At 38.6% G+C, this 25712-nt stretch overlaps 1 protein-coding gene across 1 annotated transcript in view; it reads right to left on the reverse strand.

Annotated features, from left to right (window-relative positions):
• Positions 1-25712, reverse strand: part of dars1 (aspartyl-tRNA synthetase 1) — a 65542-nt gene that overhangs the window by 20650 nt on the left and 19180 nt on the right. The window contains exons 5-10 of the mRNA XM_078552477.1: positions 25222-25314; positions 23011-23113; positions 13180-13282; positions 12563-12640; positions 8850-8909; positions 65-176 (exon numbers count right to left, since the gene is read on the reverse strand). Coding sequence (XP_078408603.1) covers positions 65-176; positions 8850-8909; positions 12563-12640; positions 13180-13282; positions 23011-23113; positions 25222-25314 — 549 coding nt within the window. The remainder of the gene's footprint in view (positions 1-64; positions 177-8849; positions 8910-12562; positions 12641-13179; positions 13283-23010; positions 23114-25221; positions 25315-25712) is intronic.

Consider the following 25712-nt stretch of genomic DNA (forward strand, 5'->3'; position numbering starts at 1 on the left):
TCGAAACATATGCAGCTGAAACATTTATGACCAGATCAAAAAAGAAAAATAAAAGTTGATGTACCTGAAATAATTTTGGGAGTCTGGATTTCAACAAATTCCTTTTTGATTAGTGTTTCTCGGAACAGTTGGCATACACCAGCTTGCAGACAAAAAATAGACTGACTGGTCATCGTCTGCAATAAAGTCATTCAAGGAGGTAAGTTTGTTGTATGGGTGCTGATTATAATAATTATCACTGAGATTTAAAAAATAAATATATTAACCAAAACAGTTAGATTCATAAACAAGTTTATTTTCAATAGACTCTAATATAACTATGATCAAATATTTTATCATAACAGTTTTACTACATTAGTCAGTGTAATATTTTATCATCTGTAAGCTTGCAACCTGGTAGTTTGTCTAAAATTTGTTGACTTTTTTTTTGAAAATTAAAAGTAGCTAGTCTATTAATGCAACAGATTCTGGCCATTTAGGAAGCTACATTAAAAAGGCTCTTTAAAAAACCTTAGTTCCAACTACAACTGAAATGATAAGTTAGTCTGAGAAATGTCTTGCAAAGTTGATCATTTTTTTCACCCCATTTTTGTACCTACCATCCCTCTTCAGCCATATAAGCTAATCCCTATTCCCAATCAAAGGGTTAGCCAGGCAGTCTTACTTTCCTCTCGGCACTGACCAGTTAGGTTTGTGACACCAGAACAGTTTGAGTCAGCCATAGTTTCCCTTCCCTCCAATTCAGGTGGCAAAAACTTGGCTGCGCTCACTGCATTCCCAAAGCACCAAAAGATGTGTCATGTTTCATCTGATCACCCTCATGACATGGAGAACATTAGCTGCTGACTTAATGAGAGGTGTCTGAATGAAAAATATAATTATATTAAACATAACATTCAAATATTGGTATAAAATCATGAAAGATTCACATGTCTAATCATTGACGTACACGGTTAATATGCATGGTTTCCTTTTGTAACCACACAAACCTCAACTGTCACTGAGCTCGTGACAACACACAATTTCACTGTTCAACAATTAAGCAGAACAAATGAACACAACGAATGCCATATGATCCTGGTACAACCTATCCTACCTATATATAGACACACAATATATTTTGATTTAGTCAAGTCATACAGTGACAGTATCATCATGTACTTAATGTTAGCTATTCATTCATGTGAAGTGTCTTTTAATCCCCCTTTATTTTCTTTTGGAAAAGAATAAACCTCAGGGAGGGAGGGAGTGGTCCCAAGTTAACTGGGTAGAGGAGTCAGCAAACAAACAAATTCCTAATAGGCAAAAAAGTACAATGGAGAGAGTTCCATGGATAAATAAAACTTAAAATTTAATAAAACCAGGTAAGCGACACTAAAGAAAATTGTGATTAGAAAAAGTGTAGTGTAGAGATGAAAAGGGTTAAAAGCAATTATAAAAGGGAATGATAAGTTTGTATCTGACCATTTCAAAATTAAACACTGTTACAAATAGAGGCAGGACTACTCAGTGATGACAGAGGGAGGGTGAGATATTTTACAACAGGTTTATAAATGGTAATGGAGGTGTACTAGAGAAAAATATGGAACATTGTTAGTAATACCACTGAAAAGGAACTGATTCCAAAAAAATTAATACAACAGATTGTGGATACAGCACTTATGGTGTGCATGCCAGGCTATTGAAGGAGATCGGAGAGGAAAGTGCAAATGTACTGACCACAAATTTGCAACGCTCTTGAAACATGCAAATTATAATGAGGGGCTCAAGGGTAGCCATCATAACACCTTTCAGGAAGGAAGGGAAGAATAATCAAGGTAACCATAGACTGTTTCATCTAATATCAGTTGCGGGCAAATTATTAGACCCACAAATTTGATATTAAGTTGTTCAACAGTTGGGGATGCACTGAACAATGAAAAAACACTCAGTGCATATTTATTAAAAGCTAGAGTTAATGTTTCGAGTCGTATGACTCTTCTTCTGAAGTGTCATACGGACTCGAAACGTTAATTCTGTCTTTCTCTCCACAGATGCTGTCAGACCTGCTGAGTTTTTCCAGCAATTTTTGATTTTGTTTCAGATTTCCAGCATCCGCAATATTTTACTTTTATTAAAAGCTAGATGCATCAGGCAAATTTAATAGAATTATTTTGAAAAGGAGCTCCATTAGAGCCTACAGAGCATATGGATTTTGATAAGGTATCTCACAGGTGACTTGGTACAAAAATTCCAGTACACTATATGTAAGAAAAATGTGGGCAGAAAGTTGGTTCGCAGACAGAAAACAAAAGGTTAGAGACATTGGGGGTTGTAAGTAATATCCTTCAACTGTTATCTCCTTCCAACCTCAGCTTTACCAAGTGCAAAGAGTTCATAAAATTTACCAGTAGGAGAGGGAAGATCCATTCAGCTGCCTCTACAACTTTCCCCATCATTTTGCTCACTAAGCTAACATTAGTCCCTTCCACCCTCTAGTTTAACAAGTGTTAAGAGTTCATAAAATTTATCAGTACGAAGGGAACCATCTATTCAGTTGCTTCTGTAACTTTCCCCATCCTTTTGCTCATTAAACTCATTCCCCTCACTCCAGACTTAAAACCCCCAACCTATTTAGTCTCTCAATAATCTGTCTCCGCTCTCCTGGTTCCCCCTGGCTCCTGAGACTCTATTCCCAATAAGCACCTAACCATCCAACTTCATTACCTGGCTTCTGTGCTAGCTAAAATTGTAGATGGTTTCCTCTCCTCAGGTATTGATTGTTTCCATTTCAAAATCACTGCCATCCTCCCACTTCCAAAAAATGCAACCTCAATCAGCATTTTGAACTTCTACAGTTCTAAAGTCTGCTTCAGTGATAACCCTCCACACTTTGGGGGAAACACCTTGTTGCTGCTTGCTCTTATAAATAACCAGTTGTGATTTCAGTTCATTTACTGTTTGTTGAGTCTTTTTTCATTGAGGGAGGGGTGTTGTGATCCTGGGATCTGCGACATTGGCAGACTGCATATGGCTGCTGTAGGACCAGAGTGCACAGCAGATTCTAGCCAAATTAGGGGGATTTGTCTACAAAGTCCTGTTTAGGGACTCCTCCCTCTCATCATACTGCATGATATCAGATCACATGATTTCTACAAACTTTGCTAGATTTGCTTTATAAAAGTAGGGCAGAGCCTTCTGTAGTTGAGAAACTTTATGAGCTTATGCCAGCAGCTATTGTATGAGAAGTTGCAAGAACTAGGAGGTCACCCCTGAGCAGCTGGAGAGGGGAATCAGAGGGCGGGGAAGAGGGGAAACCATGGTACTATTCGAAGAAGAACAGGGGAATTCAACTTGGTGTCCTTGCCCATGTTTATTCTAAAACAAATTATCTAGTCATTATCTCATTGTTGTTTATGAGATCGTTTTGTGTGCAAATTGGTTGCCATGTGTCCCTACACCACAACAGTGACTACATCACAAAAAATATAGGTGATCAGTTGTAAACTGTGGTCAGCTGTGGAGCTACCAAGGTGTTAGACTAGGTTTTAATCTGTCTAATGTTGCTCGGATAACTATCCTGGTAAGTATTGCGGAACTGTCCCAAGTCTCCAACTCTAGCTCAAAGTCAGGTGACATTCGCCAAGGGTCTTGGGGAGCAGGGGAATTGCCCATTGGAAGTTTAAACTTCCTGGGCAATTCCCACATAGGTCCATGTGTCAGGGCTTCCACAGGGTCCCAATGCACATACTCAGTCATATGTCCGGTTTCCAGCAATCCAGAGGCCAAAAGGTTTGGCCCTTAATGTCTGGGGAACTGCTGCAACAAGCGTGTCAATGCCTTGATTCCTTGAATCCTATACTGAATTCCAGGAAAACAAAACAGGCAAAAATCAGATTCCAGACAGTAAGTATTTGAAATTTAAACAGCAAACAGCAATTGCAACCTGGTGCCATTGAACACTCAAATTCAGTCCACTTTGGCTAACAGCACCAGACTTAAAGTCTGACAACTCTTCTTTCCATAGGCAGCAGTCAGTTAACTTGGGGATATTTATTTATAAGCATGCTATCAAGTTAAATATTCACTAAAACTCATCAATTGATTGCAGCTGAGGAAATTGAGTGCAAACCTGAGAGTTTGGGGAGTGGTGGAGTTCGGTGAAGGGGGGGAAGGAGGTGCTCATTTATTTTGCTTCTTCTGCCTTTCTCACCCTGTACGAATTGGTTCTTACTCTACTACAGGGAAAGGAGTTAGCTGTTTGGTGAGTATCTGGTAAGTGATTAAGGTCTATTATATTCTTAATGTTTAAAATAGTATACTAACTGGTGGTAAAGTTAATAAAATATACAGAAAGAAAAATAAATAAGTGAATAATATAATTAAGTAATTAATTAAAACACACTAAGGATGGCAGGACAGATGATGTGTCAAGCCTGCAGCATGTGATAGCTCCTGGATACCATTGTGATTTAGGGCAAACACATCTGCAGTAAGTGTTTGCGGCTCAAGGAACTTCGGCTCAGTCACTGAGCTGGAGGCTGAGCTGTAGACTCTATGGCACATGAAGGAAGCAGAAAGTTACCTGGATGCTTTGCACCATAAGGCAGTCACACTACTTAGGATAGTGCCTTGTGATTTGGTCAGTGGTCAGGGACAGGAGGGTGTGACTGCGAGTGAGGCAGGTAAGGGGACCCGGAGGGCAGGAGTGTCAGCCTCTGCAATTGTCCAATAGGTTTGAGGTACGGTCAGCTTGTTTGGAAGAGAGTGGGGCTGCAGGGTGGATGAGCAAACAGATCATGGCGCCGTGGTACAGGAAGCCAAAAGGAATGTAGTGGTAGTAGGGGACAATTTGCGAGGGGGATTGACACTCTTCTCTGCAGCAAAAGACAAGAGACCAGACGGCTCTGTTGCCTGTCCGGTGCCAGGGTCCGGGACAACTGCTCAGGGCTGGAGGGGAACTTGCAGTGGTAGGGGGAAGGATCCAACTGTTGTGGTCAATGTAGGTACCAACGACATAGGTAGAAATAGGAAGGAGGTTCTGCACAGAGAGTATGAGGAGCTAGGCACTAAATTAAAAAGCAGAACTTCAAAGGTTATATTACCTATATAGGTAATAGGATTATTACCAATAATCCAGGTAATAATCTCTGGATTATTATCCAAGATGCGTGCAAATTGGCATAGGGTACATAAAATTAGAGAGATGAATACGTGGCTCAAAGACTGGCCTGGGGGAAGTGGGTTCCGGTTTGTGGGGCACTGGCACCGATACTGGGGAAAGTGGGGGCTGCATTGTTGGGACGGTCTACAGCGGAACCATGCTGGGACCAATGTTCTTGCAAACCGTATAACTGGGAAGTAGAGAGGATTCTAAACTAAATAGTGGGCACAAAGGATCAAATGTGGAAAGATGTGGTATATCAAAGAGTAGAAACAAGGTAAGAGAGGGAAATAGTAATATGGGAAATGAGGGTCAGGAACAGAGAGAAGAAAACCTAAGTATGCACCAACAATCAAGACTAGATGTTACAAAGGTAAAAAAAGAAAAAGCTAAAGGCTCTGTATCTGAATGCATGTAGCATTCATAAAGTAGACAAATTGATAGTGCACATTGAAGTAAATAAATATGATCTGGTAGCCGTTACGGAGACATGGCTGCAAGATGACAAGGATTGGGTCCTGAATATTGAGGGGTACATGACATTCAAGAAGAATAGGAAGCTATGTAAAGGTGGAGAGGTAGCACTGTTAATCAAGGATGGCGTTTGTGCAATAGTTACAGATGGCCTTGGTTCAGGAGGTCAGGATGTAAATCGGTTTGGGTGAAGATGAAGAACAGTAGAGGAAAGAAATCATTAGTGGGAGTGGTCTACAGGCCCTCTAACAGTAACCACAATGTAGGACACAGTAGACAAGAAGAAATATTACGTTCTTGTGATAAAGTGACGGCAATAAGCATCGGTGATTTTAATCTACATATAAGCTGGAAAAATCAGATTGGCAGTAGTAGCCTGGATGAGGCGTGTATAGAATGCTTTCGAGATAGTTTCTTAGAGCAGCACATTCTGGAACCAAACACAGAGCAAGTTATATTAGACTTGGTATTGTGTAATGCGACAGGATTAATTAATGAACTCAGAGTAAAGGCACCCCTAGGTAGCAGCGACCACAATGTGATTGAATTTTAAATCCAGTTTGAAAGGGAGAAGAATGGGTCTAAGACCAGTATTTAAACTTAAATAAGGGCAACTATGTGGGCATGAAAGCTGAGCTAGCTGAAATAAACTAGGATACTAGGCTAGAAGATAGATCAATAGAAAAGAAGTGGCAGACATTTAAGGGGATATTTCAGAATACTCAGAATAAGCGTATTCATACTATAAAGAAAAATTCTAGGACGACGACCACCATCCATGGTTAACCAAAGAAGTTAGGGAAAGCATCAAACTTAAGAAAAAGCATATAACTGCACAAAGATGACTGGCAGGTCAGATGATTGGTCAGAATATAAAGAATGGCAGAGAATGACAAAAAGGTTAATCAGGAGAAAGAAATTAAGAGTATGAGAGGAAGCTAGCCAGAAATGTAAAAACAGATAAGAGGTTCTACAGGAATTTAAAAAGGAAAAGAGTAAGTAAAGTGAGTATTGGTCATCTATAGAGCGAGAATGGGAAGTTAATAGTGGCTAATAAGGAAATGGCAGATGAAATTAACAAATATTTTGCTTCTGTCTTCACTATAGAGGATATAAAAAACATTCCAGTAATAGCTGTAAATCAGGAGGTGGTAGGGAATGAGGAAATTACAATCACTAGGGAAGCGGTACTGAGCAAACTGATGGAGCTGTGGGCTGACAAGTTCCTAGGTCCAGATAGACTTCATCTTACGGTCTTAAAAGAGGTGGCTAATGAGGTAGTAGATGTGTTGGTATTAATTTTCCAAAATTCCCTAGATTCTAGAAAGGTCCCATCAGATTGGAAAGTAGCAAATATAACCCCTCTATTCAAGAAGGGAGGGAGGCAGAAAACAGGAAATTATAGACCAGTTAGTTTGATGTCTGCCGTGGGGAAGGTGTTAGAATCGATCATTAAAGAGGTTATATAGCTGGGCACTTAGAAAAACTCACGGTAATTGGGAAGAGTCAGCGTGGTTTTGTGAAAGGGGAATCATGTTTAGCCAATTTATTAGAGCTCTTTGAAGGAGCAACATGTGCTGTGGATCAAGAAGAACCTGTAGACATACTCTCTTTGGGTTTCCAGAAGGCATTTGATAAGGTGCCTCATCGCAGGTTGTTGCAGATAATAAAAGCTCATAGTGTAGAGGATAATATATTAGCATGGACAGAAGATTGGCTAGCTGGCAGAAAGCAGAGAGTATGCATAAATGGGTCTTTTTCTGATTGGCAGGATGTGACAAGTGGAGTCCCACAGGGGTCTGTGCTGGGGCCTCAACTTTTTACAATTTACATCAATGACTTAGATGAGGGGAGCGAAGGCATGGTAGCTAAATTTGCAGACGACACAAAGATAGGTTGAGTGAGTAGGCAAAAATCTGGCAGATGGAATATAATGTGGGAAAATGTGAAGTTGTTTACTTTGGTAGGAAGAATAAAAAAGCAGAGTATTATTTAAACAGATAATAACTGCAGAATTCTAAGGTGCAGAGGGACCTAGGCGTTCTAATGCATGAATCACAAAAAGTTAGTATGCAGATACAGCACGTAATCAAGAAGGCTCATGGAATGCTATCTTTTATTATGAGAAGAATTGAACATAAAAGTAAGGATGTTATGCTTCAGTTATACAGAGTATTGGTAAGACTGCATCTCGAAACTGTGCGCTGTTTTGGTCTCCTTATTTAAGGAAAGATGTAGATGCGTTGGGGGCAGTTCAGAGGAGTTTACTAGATTGATACTTGGAATGAATGGGTTGTCTTATGAGGGTAGGTTGGACAGGCTGGGCTTGAAATATATAAGATCTTGAATGGTCTTGACAAGGTGGTCGTGGAAAGGATGTTTCCTCTTGTGGGTGAGTGCAGAACTAGGGGGCACTGTTTTAAAATTAAGAGATCATCCTCAGAGTGCAGGGATGGAGGAGAAATTTTTTCTCAGAGGGTTGTGTGATTTTGGAACTCTCTGCCTCAGAAAGTGTTGGAGATGGGGTCATTGCATATTTTTAAGGCAGAGGTAGATAAAATCTTGTTAGGCAAGTGAATTAAAGGTTATTGGGGGTAGATGGGACTGTGGAATTCGAAACGCAAACAGATCAGCCATGATCTTATTGAATGGCGGAGCAGGCTTGAGGGGCCGAATGGCCTACTTCTGCTCCTATTTCATATATTCATAAGTAATAGTATAGAACATCTCTACACCAAAAACATTAGTTTCCAATTAAGCTTACTGGATTGTTTCAGGACTGACTAAGTAAAATAGGAACAAAGTGAGTAGCTTCTGTTAAGGTGAAACAACCAAATATATATGTAGAAAACTGATAGTAATGCTGGTAACTTTCTAAGAGTGAAAATTATAAACTCTGGACATTTTGTGACAGCACAAGCGAGATAAGCTCAACTCAATTACAAGATCAAGGCAGTGATGGAGAAGAAGCCTGACAGTCAACTTCAGTCAAGTAGACAATTCAATATTAGATACATTAGTGAAGAGTATCCATGATTACTGTTACTAGCAGGTAGTACAAGGGATGTCAAACCGTATACAAGTTAGACAAGAGCATAGTACTGCAGATGGTGGAAATCTGAAATAAGAATCGAAAATGGAAGAAATACTTGGCACGTCTGGAGAGAAAGAGAGTTAACATTTCAGGTCAACGATGATCCATTGTCAGAACACCATATTTGATTTAGCTTACCCTTAGGTCAATTATTCGATTATCAAGTCTTGTATCTTGGTTGACAGTCGCCCTTCCTTCCTAGATATGAAAAGTGTAATATGTAAGAATATGATCATGAGGTTAAATAATTATAGTCACTGAATCTTGTTTGCAAGTTACTGTACCAGTAGCCTATTGGTATTTTGGTGGAAGGGCATACTCTGAGCAGAAATTCTAAATTGCAGGGAATTTCTCTGCTTCCTCCCCTTCCAAAATCCCAAGTGCTTGTCCTAAATCAGCAAATTAACCAATACAAAAGAAGTGTGAAAAATTGGCTTGTGATAATTGGTCAAATTACACTGGAAGGTATTGGCCTAGACTTTCCAATGGTAACCTATGAATAGTTGCCCATAAGATGAATGAGTAGTCATTAGTGCTATGATCAGTAAACCTACTCTATTATCTTGAGGTGCATTAGAAGGATAACAATGATGGCTGAGGAACCACAATGGGAGGAAGCAGCTACTATGACAAAAACAACACAATGCACTGATATGTTAAAAAATGTACAACTCTAACATTAACTGCAATGAAATACTATTTTTAGGTTTTTTGTTGTTGATCTCACAAGGCTGCAACCATCTGCTTCTAACAGTTTAACTGAGCGCCCCCCCTCTCCACTTCAGACACCTGCACCCTGTCAGACATGTTGTCCCAAAGGATTTTATTTTTGTCCTCTGTAATACGTCATGTCATTAAGCTGTCAAAAACAGTAGAACAAAGTCTTAAAAGTGCACCATTTTTGATTGTTTATGGACTGTAATATTATTTATTTTCATTATTTCTAGGCATAGAACATTCCCATGTTTTATAATCAAGGTATACTTAAAAATAACTCAAAAATTACAATTTGAAGTATTGCTAATTAAAATAGCTTTACATTCATTAATTTCAGTTGGAGCTCAAATTAATTTTCATTCATCAAGCTCTCAACGTGAAGCACTGGTACAATATTGATACAATGCTGCTGCATTTGTCCATGATAACATCCAACATCATCAGAAATTTCACAAAATCAAAGCTAACATGCCATTAGATCAGTAATCATACTCATAAATCATTATGACTGAAGTTCACAGCAAATTTAGTGGTAAGATACAGGCCGCTTCAAATAGCCAATTGTGGATACTACATATTTTAATTTGTTTCAAGTGGATCTGTCATTAGAAAACCACAGAGTTAATATAGCTGTTAATCTGAGTGAGAACAGGCAGTTAAACTGTCAGGGTGCAAGCTTCAAATGTAATTCTTGCGTTAAATAACTTGTTGGATGTAGGTTGCAAATTTACTATCAGATTATGTAATTTATAGCTGTCGGCAGATATATAATTTTTGGTCAGGGTTGAAAAGGAACATAACAGTTACGCCAACTGTCTCACATATAGCTTCTTTTATGGACTCGTGATCAATGATTAAGAAATGGCTATTAGTTAGATAATAATGTGCTTCAATTACTACATACACAATGGAAGAAACTATCTACTGCAACTTTCAATCAATCTTTACATTTGTAGATTATGAAATAAAGATTATATTACACAAAAAACACAACGGTTAGTGAAATGTATTGTGCAAAGTACTTTCCCTACTGTGATTTATTCGTAGATTATCAAGGATCTCTTCCCTATTAAGAAGAAATTATGGTTTACATTTCTACAGTGCTGCCACAGGAGATTTGACATTTTAGGCAGACTGGAATCTGATACATGTTCAGCTGAACATGGGCTCATGTCAACAAGATCCCATGCTGCAAAAATTGGGTAGGGTATGGGGAAAATCAAACTCCTTTTCATGACAAGATATCTAATTAAATCCCTAATTCAGTACTACTTGAATATTGCTTTATACTAGTTTGCAGAATAATTGCAGCTCCACTAATCCAGCTGTTCGCAGGCTGACCTCAATTAATCCCATTTCAGAACCTGTACCAGATCTGACATATTGCATTTCCTGCAAATGGGAAGAGAAGAGGATGGAACACTTCTTGTGTCAGATCATTTGAAACAGGATAAAATTTTACTCGCAAGAAGATTTGAGTACAGGAGTAGTGAAGTCTTAGTTCAATTGTATAGAATCTTGGTTAGACCGCACCTGGAGTACTGTGTGCAGTTTTGTTCCCCTTACCTTAGAAAGAATATTATTCTCATAGGAGCACAACCAAGGTTCACCAGACTTGTTGTCGGGATGTCCTATTAAAAGAGATTGGGGAATCTGGGCCTGTGTTCTTTACAGTTTCAAAGAATGGGAGGGGATCTCCTTGAAACCTAGACAGGGTAGGTGCAGGTATGATGTTTCCCCTGGTTGGGGAGTCTAGAACCAGGGGGACACAATTTCAAAATAAGGGGGAAGCCACTTAGGACTGAGGTGTGGAGAAATTTCTTTACTCAGAGGGTTGTGAATCTTTGGAATTCTCTACCCCAGAGGGCTATGGAAGCTCAATCATTGAGTATGTTTAAAGTAGAGACTGACGGATTTCTAAATACCAATGACATAAAGGGATATGGGGATAGTGTGGGAAAAAGCCATTGAAGTGGATGATCAGCTATGGTCGTATTGAACGGTGGATTAGGCTTGACGGGCTGAATGGCCTATTTCTGTTCCTATGAGTGCACTCTGTCAATACTGGGCTTGGTTGTTAGATTGATTATTATTAGAAATGACGCTGTTTGCTTCTACAAGGGTACCAAATACACCAAGGTTTTTGTATATGTAGAATCAATTATAACATATGATTCTGTTGTGTTTAAAATGAAGTATGTCTGTGAATGTTTAGAAAAGAAAGGAATCATTTACATACAGCTTGTTTGTAGGTAGGATTGCATTGAAACATTTCTTCAATTGATAACATTCTTAATTCATGAACACATGGTGGCAAAATTATTTCTGTCCATTCATTACAACATTTGAAATAGTAATGCTCTAGATAGCAAGGCATAATACTGGTGAATTTCACTGCACCTCTAATGAATTTACCAATTGTCAGTCTGCTGAGCGAAAGGATACACTTTGGGATATGAACAACTGACAAAGTTAAAACTGCAATATGATGTCAGGCAATTACAAGAGCATAATTTAAAGTTTCCCTGCCAGAATGTAGAACCAGTTCCAGTTAGGGAAAGGCCAAGCGGAAGTCAAATCTGAGATGGTAGGACTATTTACAGGGAGAAATGAATAGATGAATGAAAGTGGGGAAAACAGTCACCTTGGATGGCACTGGAGAGGAGCATGCTGCAAAGCTCTTGTAACATCAATGGCCAACCAGGTCATGAACGACTGTTCGACTGGCCATGGGTATAAACAGAATTACATAGAAATGCATATGAAATTTAGGTCAGTAAATAGTAATTTGTCTGTCAAGAGAAGGCGATGACAACACATCCTTCCATGATTTTGACATGAGTGACACTTTTACATCTATTTATTAGAAGTTCATTTGTATAGGTGTTCTACTCCACTTATTTGATCAAATCTTGCTTGTGTAGGGGTTAATTGAGTTCAAATATGTTTTGGAGTGCCAAGTAACAACCCAGTAGATACAGAAATTATTTGGTAACTTTTAGCCAAGCAGTATCCAAACAAGGCAAAGGAAAAGAAAAATTAAGTTTGGAGAATCAAGTGAAATTTAGTGCATGCTAAATGTAAGTAAAATAGAGTACTGGAATGCTCAATAAGATTTGCATTGTATTATTTACCTCATCACCTGTTTCAGGACGCATTGCATCCTCTAGCTGCAAAGGCAGGCGTGGCTCAGCTGCACTGATAACATAGATCTGAAAACAAATGATGGCATAAATAGTCAGATCGTAACAAAACAACAGTAAGCACCAAAATAACTGTAGGGACACAGTTTCCATCTAAAAACATTTCCTCAAGTACAACAGAAACTGAATTTGCATAGTAAATATGCATGTTGGCCTCTAATTGCATATTGCAGAAACCAACTGGCTTAATGTTAAGCTGTGCTGACGTTTTCTTTTAAAGCAGCACAGAAAACCAACTGGGATTGTTGGCTCTATGTAAAGCATGCTAATTAAAAGGCACCACTAACGTTTTGTGTTAAAACTTTATATGTAAAAAGTATAATGGGCACTGAAATGTAATACAGTAACTCATGATTTCAGGTAACTAGCTTGCAAAATGAGTCTTAATACACAGCTGAAAAGTCCACAAACGACTGTAATTTGAAATAGGATTCCCCACAACCACAATTGTATTTTATACTTTTTCAGGTTATACCCACGCTGAACTAATCTATTAGATTTCATTCTACTTTTAGTGCATATTTCCCAATTTAAATGGATAGACTTACTTTTTCAATGTGTAGCTCAACATCTTGTTGGGAACAGCTCTCTATTTTTTGCTCCACTTTCCTTACAATACCTTCCACATCCACTATACTCTCTTTGCTGATGCTATGTAAAAGAAAAAAAGATCAGTATTTATAATCTATAATTCCACTGCATATATTGTTGTTGCATTACATACCACCTCACTGTGCAATAGAAAAATGTTGCAAATCTTATTTTGCCAGATTAAGTTTGATCAGGCTCAACATGTAACACAAGAAATCTAACAAAATGGTGCACAATTATTTGTCATTTATGGTGCACTCACAGAATAGAAAATGAACCAAATGAATCACTCCAGAGTTTGCTTTGATTTTAGACAGCCAATCTGTGGTGGCTCCTACAAACCAAGATCTCACTTTGGCTATGAAGTTGTTGAGTCTATTACATGACCTACAAACACTAATGCCATAGTACATGCATACTGAAGAGATAGCTATGTTACCAAAGAATTGGAAAGCTTTTTTTGTATTATCCCAGCACTGACAAACAATTCCTCAGTTTTCTTTCTCTTGGAGTCTATTTCTTTCTTTGCCTTGCTGACAAAGTTCCAGATATACCTTTGCTTGATTTAGCAATTTGGATTCAGAAATGCAAAGATCAAACTTGCACTGCATCCGCCATCTTAAATTCAGGATCTGAAGTTTTATTTCCATTGTGATCCACTGTGTGATTACTGAACGTACTTTGAATTTGCACATCAACTTCAGTGTCATAATGCAGTGAAATAGGCATAAGAGTGAGTTAATCCTTAGAATGTCCACAAAAATATGCTTTGAGTCATGCAGATGACTGATAAAGACTCCTTTGATCAAATAATACAAAACTTAAAAGGTTACAAAATAAGTGATTTGTTTCTCATTGGTAAATAGGAAATAGAAACTATAAATTGAGGCAGGAATGTCCAAATTTTCTATTAATCTGGGCTAATTAACTGCATATCTCTAAACTTCTTGGAGCAAACTGCCAATGTTAGCAGTTATTGGTGTTCTGATTTACGGCATATCTCACCAATGGGGTAACAATGTCAAGGACAGCCCTTTCCAAACCTTCAGGTCCACAAAATTCAAACAGTATAAACAAACAAATAAGAAATCAAAATAGAAAAAATAGTTGCCTGGATTTGATTCCATTGTCTTGCATTCTACGGTTTTACCACAAGTAGTAACAATCAGAATTACATTTTTAGTTTGGGATGCAGGTCTTATGCTTCAGATAATAATGGAAAATAATATTTTATTGTGATTTTGTAACATTTTGAAAACAGATTATCTCTGAAGCCTACTTATCTTAGAATGTGCACACTTTGCAATAACTTATAAAATTACAAAAGAACAAGTGAAGAGGGCACTTAGAAGAGTGCATATCTCCACGATGCTGTGTTAACTCAATATTATTACAACTATGCAGCTCTTCCTTGAGGCTTTTCCCTGACTGATACTACAGAGCTGGGGAAAAAAAATTATTAAGAGCTACTAACTCTGAGGAAGCTTCAGGTCAATCCATCTCCAACAACCTGCTCTGCTCACATTTTGACAGCTGTAACAAATTCCACCAGAGAAAATGAAATAATCCATATCATTCTAAACAATCAACATTCTAAATAAAACAACCCATATCATTCTAAAAAAGTTAATTTGCCCTATCTCCAAATGTTAAAAGATCCTTTTAAAAATTCTAGGGTCTGGATCTTTGCCAAAACTAATCAGTTCTTCTATGGACAATATCCCATCTATGTACCCAATGCTGCTGAAATTTGTCCATTAATTTTTGAAATATATTGTAACAGACTAATGGGTGAAAACATTGTCTCTGCCCACCTTCAGTGTGATCATTTGGCCCATTATGCCAATGCCAGCTCTTTGGTGGAACTACACACTGAATCACGCTCCCCTGTGCTTTCCCATAGCCCTGCAATTTTTTTCCCTTCCAAATTTTTCATCATCCAATGCCATTTTGAAAACTACAATTGAATCTGCTGCCACTGCCCTTAAGGTAGCACAGATCACAACTCACTGTATAAAAATAATTTCCTATTATCACCTCTGTTACCAGGTGGCTGAAAGGCTACTGTTCACATTTACAAGATTAATAGAAATAATATTCCTCACCATCTGACTATTGAGGAATAACCGGTTTGACTTTTAATGTTGAAACATGTTACTGGGTGTCCAAGAAAACTGTTTAGAACTGCGAGTTTTGTGTGAAGATTTTAGTTCCCTACTTTGCATTGTGAAGATGACCAAGATTGGCAGGGGACCTTCATGGGGGTTCCTTACCCATGTATTGTTTCGTCTGAAGTTCAATTAATAAAACACAAAACAAACTACAATTTTGAAAATTGATTTTGGAACAGTTTAAGTATTGTTTGCTATGCTTTTCTGCCTCCGTATATTTATCCTAATGTAAATAAATATTACCATTCGCTTAACCTGAATATTGTATTCTGACCCATTTGCTGGTCTTTAGAGTGGCCAGGAGAACAAGACTCACATGAATTCATGCATAATGCCGAGGTAAAAGGAAAACTGTTACTTCAATACAATGCTATAGCATTCATAACACACACAAAGGAGCAAATTTCAGATCATAGAGACTATGGGGCACTTATTGAAAGTGCCCTTTTGTTTTGAATGAGTTAAAATTATTGGGAGGGAACACAAATAATAATCTCAATTATCACATGGAATGTGTGCATTTTGCAACAGTTGCCAAGTTAAATTAAATCATATCTAAAATAGGGCACAATTATTTGGCAGATGTTTGATTTCTATTTTATTTCAAATGGCTTGTACGCACTTCATACATTGTGACTAAAATCAGAGTATTCCTTAATAACTATTTGGAAATCCTGCCCATGTCTAGAAAATAAAACACATAAAATAAAAAATAATTTTTCTCCAGTACTGTGATTTTATTTTCTCTCTCCTTTCCTCATTCTGGTTATGGCCAAACGAGTTTTCTAATATATTACTAAAGTGATACTTTCCTTCAAGAGAAACATTTTATTTTGAAATGATTCATTAAATAGGTAAAGCTTTAGTAATTTGAAAATATTGAGAATTTTCACATCTAACACACACAAAAATTCCCGCAGCATTCACAAAATAGAATTAATGGTTCTTCAAGGCATTGTTCAGTCCATAGGCTGGGGCGGTCGCCTGGTGTTAAGCAGGGAGAATGTGTGCAGTGTCCAGAACTGTGGGGTTGTGGGGGTTGGGCTGGGGTTGGGGGAGAATGGGATAAGCAAGGGAAAGAGTGCAAGACAGGGAGACTGAGAACACAAGCAGGCTTCAATAGCAGACGTCATTCACTCTTGGGACATTAATTTATAAATGAGATTTGTTCACTTTGGTGTATAATTGATAGGTAGTGATGAAATTAAGGTGTTAAGTAATGTTCTATCGATTTAATAGCGGCAGCGTTGCAAGAATTCTCATGGTGACCATAAGAAAGAATTGTTTTTAGAAGCATATAATTGATCCTATTTCAGTTACTCTCACAGAAAAAGCTGAAGACAGCAGTTCCCATTCTTGCTCATCTATAAAGAAAATATAGCTTTCAATTACTCAAGTACAAGGATAGGTCTAATGTGAGTTTTGTACATGTATGATTTTGTCTTTTAAAAATAAGATAATTCATTAATGAAAAGTTTCATAATCACACAATCCGTTTTAGCAGAATACAGCACTATAAGGAAATGTATCTAGGCATGAAGCTAACTGCTGTTAAAAACTTCCTCTATCCCCAAACTAGCCAAGTGTTGTGGAGACTCAGACATGCACTATCCAATAAGCTTCTTTATGGACAACTCCTGAGTGTGAACTGACTTGAGGTCCAAATAAAAGTGAGTTTAACACAAGGGAGGGGGTTAAAAAAAATAAAAATAATAAATAGCTGAGTGACACTACTATTTCACATCATTTTTGTTATAAACATTGGAAAAACCAATGGGAAAATATTAGAGGAGAATTACAACCATCTCTACCCATTTATACTTTAGTATATTAAAAGTCTTGTGTATCATGCATCTTTTCTCTAAGTATACTTACTCATCATGCTTAAAACTTTTTATTATTATAGTTATAGTTTTATTATAGTTACTTTTCATTGAGTCTCTTAGCTGTGTCTCCAGTATAGGTGCGTTCTTCTCCATATTCCTCATTAAATCTACTCCTAGTGCCAAGTTTCTAACACTTGTCATCTCTCACTACCAACTCGCCCAGAGAAAAGCTCAATAATCAGGTTCCTATTCATATTTCTTGAAAAGCTTACTGCATGTTTACTAAGACCGTAAAAGTACAGTAAAAAGTTCCCTGAAAAATGGAAAACATGATACTGCTTTGTTACCGAAGAGTGGGCACACAAATTGCTTTCCCCAGCATTGAGCTTGGGACTATGTGCTCCTAATTTAAAGCAAGCAGTGTTTGAAAAATCTCACCACTAACAGACCGAGGCTAACTATAGTATTAGCACACTAAATGCTTTAAATAAAGAAATAATTTTCATTTATATAACATCTTTCAAGGCCCCACAATACCCTAAAAAAACTTTATAGTCAAATTAAGCACTTCTGAAATGTAGTCACTTTTGTAATCCAGGAAACTGAGTAGTTGAAGCTCAATGCTGGGAAACCACTCTCCTAATACTTTTTTAGTGCTAAGAGGCAAGGATTAGGACAAGTAATCTAGATAGTTTACAGCCTTCATTTTTCTTCATTCCCAAAATACTATCAGGCAACGCCTTTCTAAGGCAAACGAGGAAAAACTTTCCACTGGCTGATGATTGGATGTCTAGAAGACATAAATTATCAATGAAACAGCACATGTCCTAGTAGCAACAGTGGTGGTAGCAGAATCTATGCTTTTAAAATTACAGTGATAAATAAATGTTTTAAAATAAAACATTTAAAAGGGTGTGGGGAAAAGCTGTGGGATGGGACCACGTGGACAGCTCTTTCAGAGAGCCGCCTGAATTCAAAAACTGTCTACAGTAAAGTTCAATCACATGGGCAACCAATGGGAGAGAAGTCGCCCCTGAATGTGGCAGAGACAGATTCTGTCTCTCCCATTCTCACTGCTCCAGCTCCTCCAATCACATGTTCCCTTTCTCCCACTTTTGCTGCTCAAGAGGCAAGATCTTTGATTAGAGGAGCAGTGGAGGGGAGGGGGGTTGGTGTGGAAAGAGAGAGGGATATAGTGATTGGAGGAGCTAATCTGGCTGGTCCCGCCCCATGCAGGAGGTCTTTGGCTGTGCCATCATCAATTGTTTCTCATCGTCCTCCAGAGGCCATGGGGAAGAAACGGAAAATGAAGGAAAAGGTGAGTGTTTCTGCCCGGCAGGGGGGGGGGGGGGGGGCTGCTTGCTGGCTCCAATTCTTGGCCGGGATGTGCTGGCTGGCTTTGAGCTTTGACTGGAATGTGTTGGCTGGGTCCGAGTCTTGACTGGGAAATGGCTGGGCCTTGGGACCATGTCTCAACTGGTGGTGTGCAAGCTGGGCCTGAGTCTCATCTGAAGTTCTGCTGGTGGGGCCTGGTTCTTGACCTGGGTGTGCAGCTTTGGCCCAAGTCTTGACTCAGGGTGTGCTGGCTGGGCCCAAATCTTGATTGGGGCTATGCTGGCTGAGCCCCGAGACTTGACGCGAATGTGCTGGTTAGGTGCCAGTCTTGGCCGGGAGGGGGAGGGGCTGCTGAGTGAGTTGGTGGGGGGAGTTGGGAAGAGGAGCATGTGTCCATGCACAGTGGTGGGGGGAGCGAAGAGAGGTTGATTACAATTTGTGTGGCTGTGAAGTTGAAGAAATAATGCTTACGTGTTATTGTACATGAAAAAGTGCTCAGATTTTCAATTGTAAACCCTTGTCCTAGTTCATCATCTACTAAACTTGAATCATTCCACGTCAGCCGTCTCAGTTCAGGTCCTCAACATCTAACTCGGTCTCCTAAAATGCCAATTCTAAAATGGATCATTAGGACTCTCTGACAACAGTAGCATATTACGAAGAAAAATCCCAAGAACATGGCTCATTTTTAATACGGGTACAAAGAACCACAATTAATGCTCCTTTGGTCCATTCAATCTACGACTCATCAAAGTGCAGATGATCATGCGAAGAGATGCATTCGCTTGGAAAAATCACTGAAATATGAAGTATATGCAAATAAAACAATTTGTTATCTGATGCTTAGGCTGGGTGCTGCAGAACTAATTTGTATGTATTCCCCTTGTTGCACATTTGGACTTTTGGAAGTCAGAATCCTGACATGTTTGTCAGCAGTCTCTTTAAACAGAGTATCGAAGAGAAAGAAACTTGAAATTAGCAGAACAAAACCAAAGAAAGCTAGAGATTGCTAATAGCTTGCAATTAATCTCTAAAAGGCGCTGCAGATATGAAACCCATTCCCAATAAGTAGTTAGAACTTCATTTTGGAAACAGCATATGGGAGATTTATTCATAATAAATTAACAAAACAACTTAGTAATAGATTCCAAGTTAAAATATTCAATAATATATACACACACATATATATATGTATACAATCTTTGGTATTTGTGCTATCTTATCTAAAGAAGAAAACCCTAAAACAAATTCGACACAAATACATAAGGTAATGTTACATTACTACATCACCTAATTAATGAGTTAGGAGAATGAAAAAGGAGCCTGAGAACCAAAAAGTGTCCCTGAAGAAAATTCAAAAAGAGCCCTGGGGTAAAAAATAATTTGACCGTTGCCCGGATCTCTCTCCATTTAAATAATATTTTGTTATTCTATTTTTCCCACCAAAGTGGACAAGCTTACATCTCCCCACATTATACTCCATCTGCCAAATTTATGCCCACTCACTTAACCTATCTATATCCCTTTGCAGACACTTTGTGCCTTCCTCACAAGTGCCTTTCCTACCTATCTTTGCATTATCAGCATATTTGGGTACAATACACTCTGCCCCTTCATCCAAATCATTAATTAGATTGTAAGTAGTTGATGTCCCAGCACTGATCCCTGTGGCACCCCACTCGTTACAGTTTGCCAACCTGAAAATAAGCCATTTATCATAACCCTCTGGTTCCTGTCAGTTAGCCAATCCTCTATCCATGCTAATATACAACCCCCAACACCATGAGCTCTTAACTTGTGTAGTAACCTTATATGTTGCACCTTGTCGAATGCCTTTTCAAAATCCAAATACACTACATATAATGGTTCCCCTTTATCCATCCATCCTGTTTGCTACACTCTCAAAGAACTCTTAAATTTGTCAAACGCAATTTCCCTTTCACAAAACCATATCGATTCTGCTCGATTATATTATGATTCCCTAAATGTCCTGCTATTACTTCCTTAATAATGAGCTCCAGCATTTTCCCACTTGTGTAAACTTTTCTGCTTTCTGTCTCCCTCCTTTTGTGAGGAGAGGTGTTACGTTTGCGGTTTGCCAATCCACTAGGTCCGAAATCCAGGGAATTTTGAAAAGTCACAACCAATGCACCTTTGCAGCCACTCCTTTTAAGACCCTATTATGCAGGCCATCAGATCCAGGGGACTAGTCAAAATCACGGGAGAGCCAATAAAATATATACATACCAGCGAATAAACTTAAAATTAAGAGGCACAACTGAGAAAATACAAATTCAGATGTTTCCGTTTTTTCTCTTAAATAGTATGTTTTTTGTATGAGCAATTAATTCATATATTATGTGCACACACAGACACAATATGCATATACACCCCCCATTTGAAGCTGCAATCAGATACCCGTACAATAAAAATGCTGCATAGGCTAGCAGGGAACACTATGAACTGAAACAGGTGCAAATAAATTTCCTGTCTCAGTCTGTTAAGCCAGACTTATCAGTTTAACACAAACAAACAGAGCCATCTGTGAAAAAAGCTGCCAAAGAACTGCAGTAAGATAATCACACACACAACTATAGGTTCACAATGCCCTTTAATGACGTGACCTATAAACCCTTACAAAAACATCCGACAGGATATCTAATTAAAACTCCACAACTATACAATTACACAATGGCTGTTGGTTTTTAAGGAGAAATCCTCTAAAATTTTCTAGGAAAATTGTAAAACCACTAACAAGGGTAATTAAACTTCAAGAATTTTACTTAAAAGTAATTTGGAAAGTTTTTTGGATTGCAATATGTGGCGAAAATAGTTATATTAAAAAAGTCTGAGAATGTTGCACAGAAACAGATTATTTGATTAATCAAATTAGATACCAGTACTTTTCTCCATGAGCCACCTAACCTAATCCCATTCTCCCAAAACATTTTCAAATTCCCTTTATCAAGCAACAAGTTACCTTAAGGAATCATCAAAAATTGCAACAAAGAAGGGAACATTCGGACTGTCAAGCCTGTGGCAGTTCTTTGAAGTTGTCCATTTTAGTCCCATTACCAAGCTTTTTTCCTACAACCCTGCAGATTAACCTTCTTCAAATATATGTTCAATTGCCTTTTGAAGTTCCTACTGAATCCGATTCCATTATCCTATTAGATAGTGCGTTCTTTGAGAAGAAATTTCTCCTTATGGCATATGCAATTTAATGCAGCTAAGTGTGAAGTGATGCATGCTGGAAGAAACAACATGGAGAGGCAATCGCAAGCTGGGGTTGCATTTCAATAAATTCTTGAAGGTGGCAGGGCAAGTTGATAAAGTGCTTAAGAAAATGAATGGGATACGTTGCTTTGTAAATAGGGGTATTGAATACAAAAACAAGGAAATCATGTTAAACTTTTACAAATCACTGGTTAGGTCTCAGCTGGAATCTTGTGTACAATTTTGGGTGCTACACTTCAGGAAGGATATCAAGACATTGCAGAGGGTATAGAGGGGGTTTACCAGGATGATACCAGGGATGAAGGATTTCAAATTATGTGAAAAGATTTGGGATGTTGAGATTGTTCTCCTTAGGGCAGAAAAGGTTAAGAGGAGAACTAATAGAAGTATTCAAACTCATGAGAGGTTTTAATAGTTTCTCCCCACTTGTTCTGTTTCATTTGGCATGTGATTCAGTAACTAGGAGTTCACAGATTTAAAGTAATTGGCAAAAAATCTAGTGGGCAAATAAACTTTTCAAAATTATAAACAGAGCCTGATATTTCTTCCTATTTTCCCTGAGAATCCTTGGATGTGAACCATGATGGTTTCTCTACATTACATCTGAGTGACTTCCTTTATCTGACTACTAACCACTAATCACAATTCTGCTGTTTCTAAAATCCTGATATTCACCTCAGGTATGCAAACTAAAGCAATATACTTCATTGCTTTTTTGTTATTCTCTCACATGGTACCACAAACTTCCTCTACCACTTAGCTGGTCCAGCCTTAAGTCGCTTCTTACAAAGCATATGCTGATTGAAAGTGTTTTTGGTGCACTTAGTTAAGTTTCTCACATATTCACAATTAGCCTTTCCAATCATGTTACTTCTCATAATTCAGCCCAACTCTCATTTTTATTAACTGCAATGTAAGTAACAAATATTTTTCTAAGTTTCAAATTTGACACCCTCTCTTGTTCATCCAATGAATCCTAGCCTTGGACACAATTTTATTTATTGAAATGTATTCTATTAGATTTAGATTGAACAGACTTCCAAAACAGACAAGGTTTTGATATTTACCTGCTAACATAACAAAACACACTACATAATTTAAGTAAAGGATACTAAACAATGATACATATCTGAACTATGGCTTGAAAAGGAGCCCTGGTGTAAAGCATCGACTTTCTCATAATTGTATTTCAGACAACAGGATGTAATTCCGAACTTACTTAGCAGCAAATCTGACCATCTGCTTGCTCACATGATCTCCTACAGCCACCAGTCCTTGGACATTAAACTGCCGCTGACGCAGGACTAAAAAACACTGCTTCCCTGTAGAGATAAAAATAGTGCACATTGAGTGCTATATACGTCAGATCCCCTGATGCACTGTTTTGCTTCTTACAACTTAGTCACACTTTTTGTTATTCATACACTTTTCCTTTAGATCTATTGGAAGTTTGTGTAAATTAGAAAAACACTTCAATCCATAGATTAAAGAGAAATATTAACCCACAAAAATTCAGCCTGAAATAACTATTTAAAAAATACTTTCATCAATTTTGTATCTTGTTTTTCCTGAGAAGTTATTTCTTGCCTTTTAGGTTGCCACAATCATTTAAACAAAAATCCACTGCCAGAGAGGAATTAGCCATTTCCTTAACATACGCCATCAACCATATAAAGAGGAGGATTTCATTTACTAAATATGTTTACTTGAAACTTAAAGCACTCATTGTCTATAATTCTCTACTTGATGAGGCTGTGGATACCCAATGACTATATTCAAGACTGAGATTGATAGATTTTTGGGTAGGTACAGAATCAAAGGATATGGAGATAGTGGGAAAGCAGAGTTAATGTAGAAGTTTAGCCATGATCTTATTGAATGACGGAACAGCTTGAGGGCCCATTTGGCCTACACCTGCTCTTCCTACTTTTGTTCTTAATTGTAATATGCAAGGAGCATATAGTAAAAGTGACTGATAGCAGATTCACAATCATGCTGCAAAACCTCATGGCTGACAGGTGCCATTTTATATATACAGCACTGGACTGACTACCATACTTCAAATGCAACCAGCAGGCCTCAGTTTAAACTCTTACCAAAAGTCATCAGCTCCAGCAATGGAGCATAGCCACGGTACTGCACTGAAGTGTCAGCATGGTTCATGTCTCTGCAATGCGCCTTGATTAATTATGGACTAATTGCTTATTTCAAATATTTCCTCACCAGCTAACACTATACCATCTTTCTAAGATAAAGGCAAAATACTGTGGATGCTGGAAATCTGAAACAAAAACAAAAAGTGCTGGAAAAACTCAGCAGGTCTGACAGCATCTGTGGACAGAAAGACAGAGTTAACGTTTCGAGTCCGTATGATTCTTCTTCAGAACTAAAGAGAAGTAAAACTATGATGAAATATATACTGTTTAAGGGGGGGTGGGACAGGTGACGCTGGATAGAAGGCCAGTAATAGGTGGAGGCAAATGAGAGATTACAATTAATAAAAATGGAAACAAATTTTAAAAATAATAATAATAGGTGGGGAAAATTTCTTCTTCTAACATCTGGGTATCTATTGTAAAGAACCAGACCAACCCCACAGGACTCCTGCCTCCTCTCCCACAACCCCCCCCAGCACCGCCCACCACCACTGACAACGGCAACCCCCCTGACGCCCCGCCACAACCGACCTCGGACCCTCGCCCTCAGAAAAACCAAACCTCTCCCCTCACCCCCATCCACCTACCCAACCCGGGGGCGGCTCCCTCCTCCACCCAGCCCGGCCCCCTCCTCCACCCGGCCCCGGGGCGACCCCCTCCTCCACCTGACCTCGGGACAACTCCCCCCACACAACCTCGGGACTTCCCCAGCCCCCAAATCCTATCTACTTACTTAGACACTCACCTTCCCCTGGCCTGTCAATTTCCCTGGCTCTTTAAACTTACCTGCTTTATGGCAGCAAGTAGTGTAAAAAAAGGGGGCATGGCCTCTTTGACAACACCGGATCTACACTTTGCTGGGGCCTGCAAGGATTCTTTCGATGCAGGCCCCAAGCAGCTCCGGCGAATGGAAGTGGCAATGCAATGTTCAAAACCAGGTAAGCATGCACTTATTTCTTCTAATTGCTGCGGGCCAGTACTTTCCGATGCTGGTCGGAAGTTACGGCCCATTAACTCTGTTTCTCTCTCCACAGAGGTCTTCTTCTTAAAGAAATTGTTGGTTTTCTCAAAAAAAGTTGAAGCTTATGATACAGTTTGTTAAGAACTATATTCCCTTCTTTACTGTGCAGTCAGCACTTAATTAAGCCTTAATCTTTGGAAGGAACATTCAGTGGAAACATTTACCATGAGAAATTTCTGCCTCCAAAAAGCTGTTTCCTGTTGACCAAATATAAAGTGAAAGATGACTGAGCTCTGTAATGTGCTGTTCTTACCTTTGGCTCTGCTGGTATGGACTCTGGACCTGAGCCAGACCACCTGGTCAGCTTTTTCTTCCGTCAGATTTTTCACATGAACCAACACACGGTCTTTAAATAAAGAAGATACCTCTGTTCAGGGTTAGCTCATAAAATACAATATCATTACAACAATCAAAATATCTAGCTATTCAAATGATCAATCAAAATATCTAACACATTTTCAATACAAGGACTTCAGGTTGGATCTCCTCGTTCCAATAAAAGGAGGCCAAACTTCTACCACTTATATCAGCAAATTAGTAAGTGGGCACTTTCTTATTTTCCCTCTTCCAGGCACACACTGGTCAACTGCAGCATTCTCTGATACACCAACTAATATCAGTGCAGCAAGATAAGGAAACAATCAAGGGAGCTTTTTGCTCTGAATGGCTCAGTACCACATTAGAGCTTGATTATTTGTTCTTTTTCCTGACATTTTAACTAACAAAATAGTATCCACTTGCTTG

Source organism: Cetorhinus maximus, chromosome 11, assembly GCF_964194155.1.
Source record: "Cetorhinus maximus chromosome 11, sCetMax3.hap1.1, whole genome shotgun sequence".
NCBI classification, from domain to species: Eukaryota; Metazoa; Chordata; class Chondrichthyes; order Lamniformes; family Cetorhinidae; genus Cetorhinus; species Cetorhinus maximus.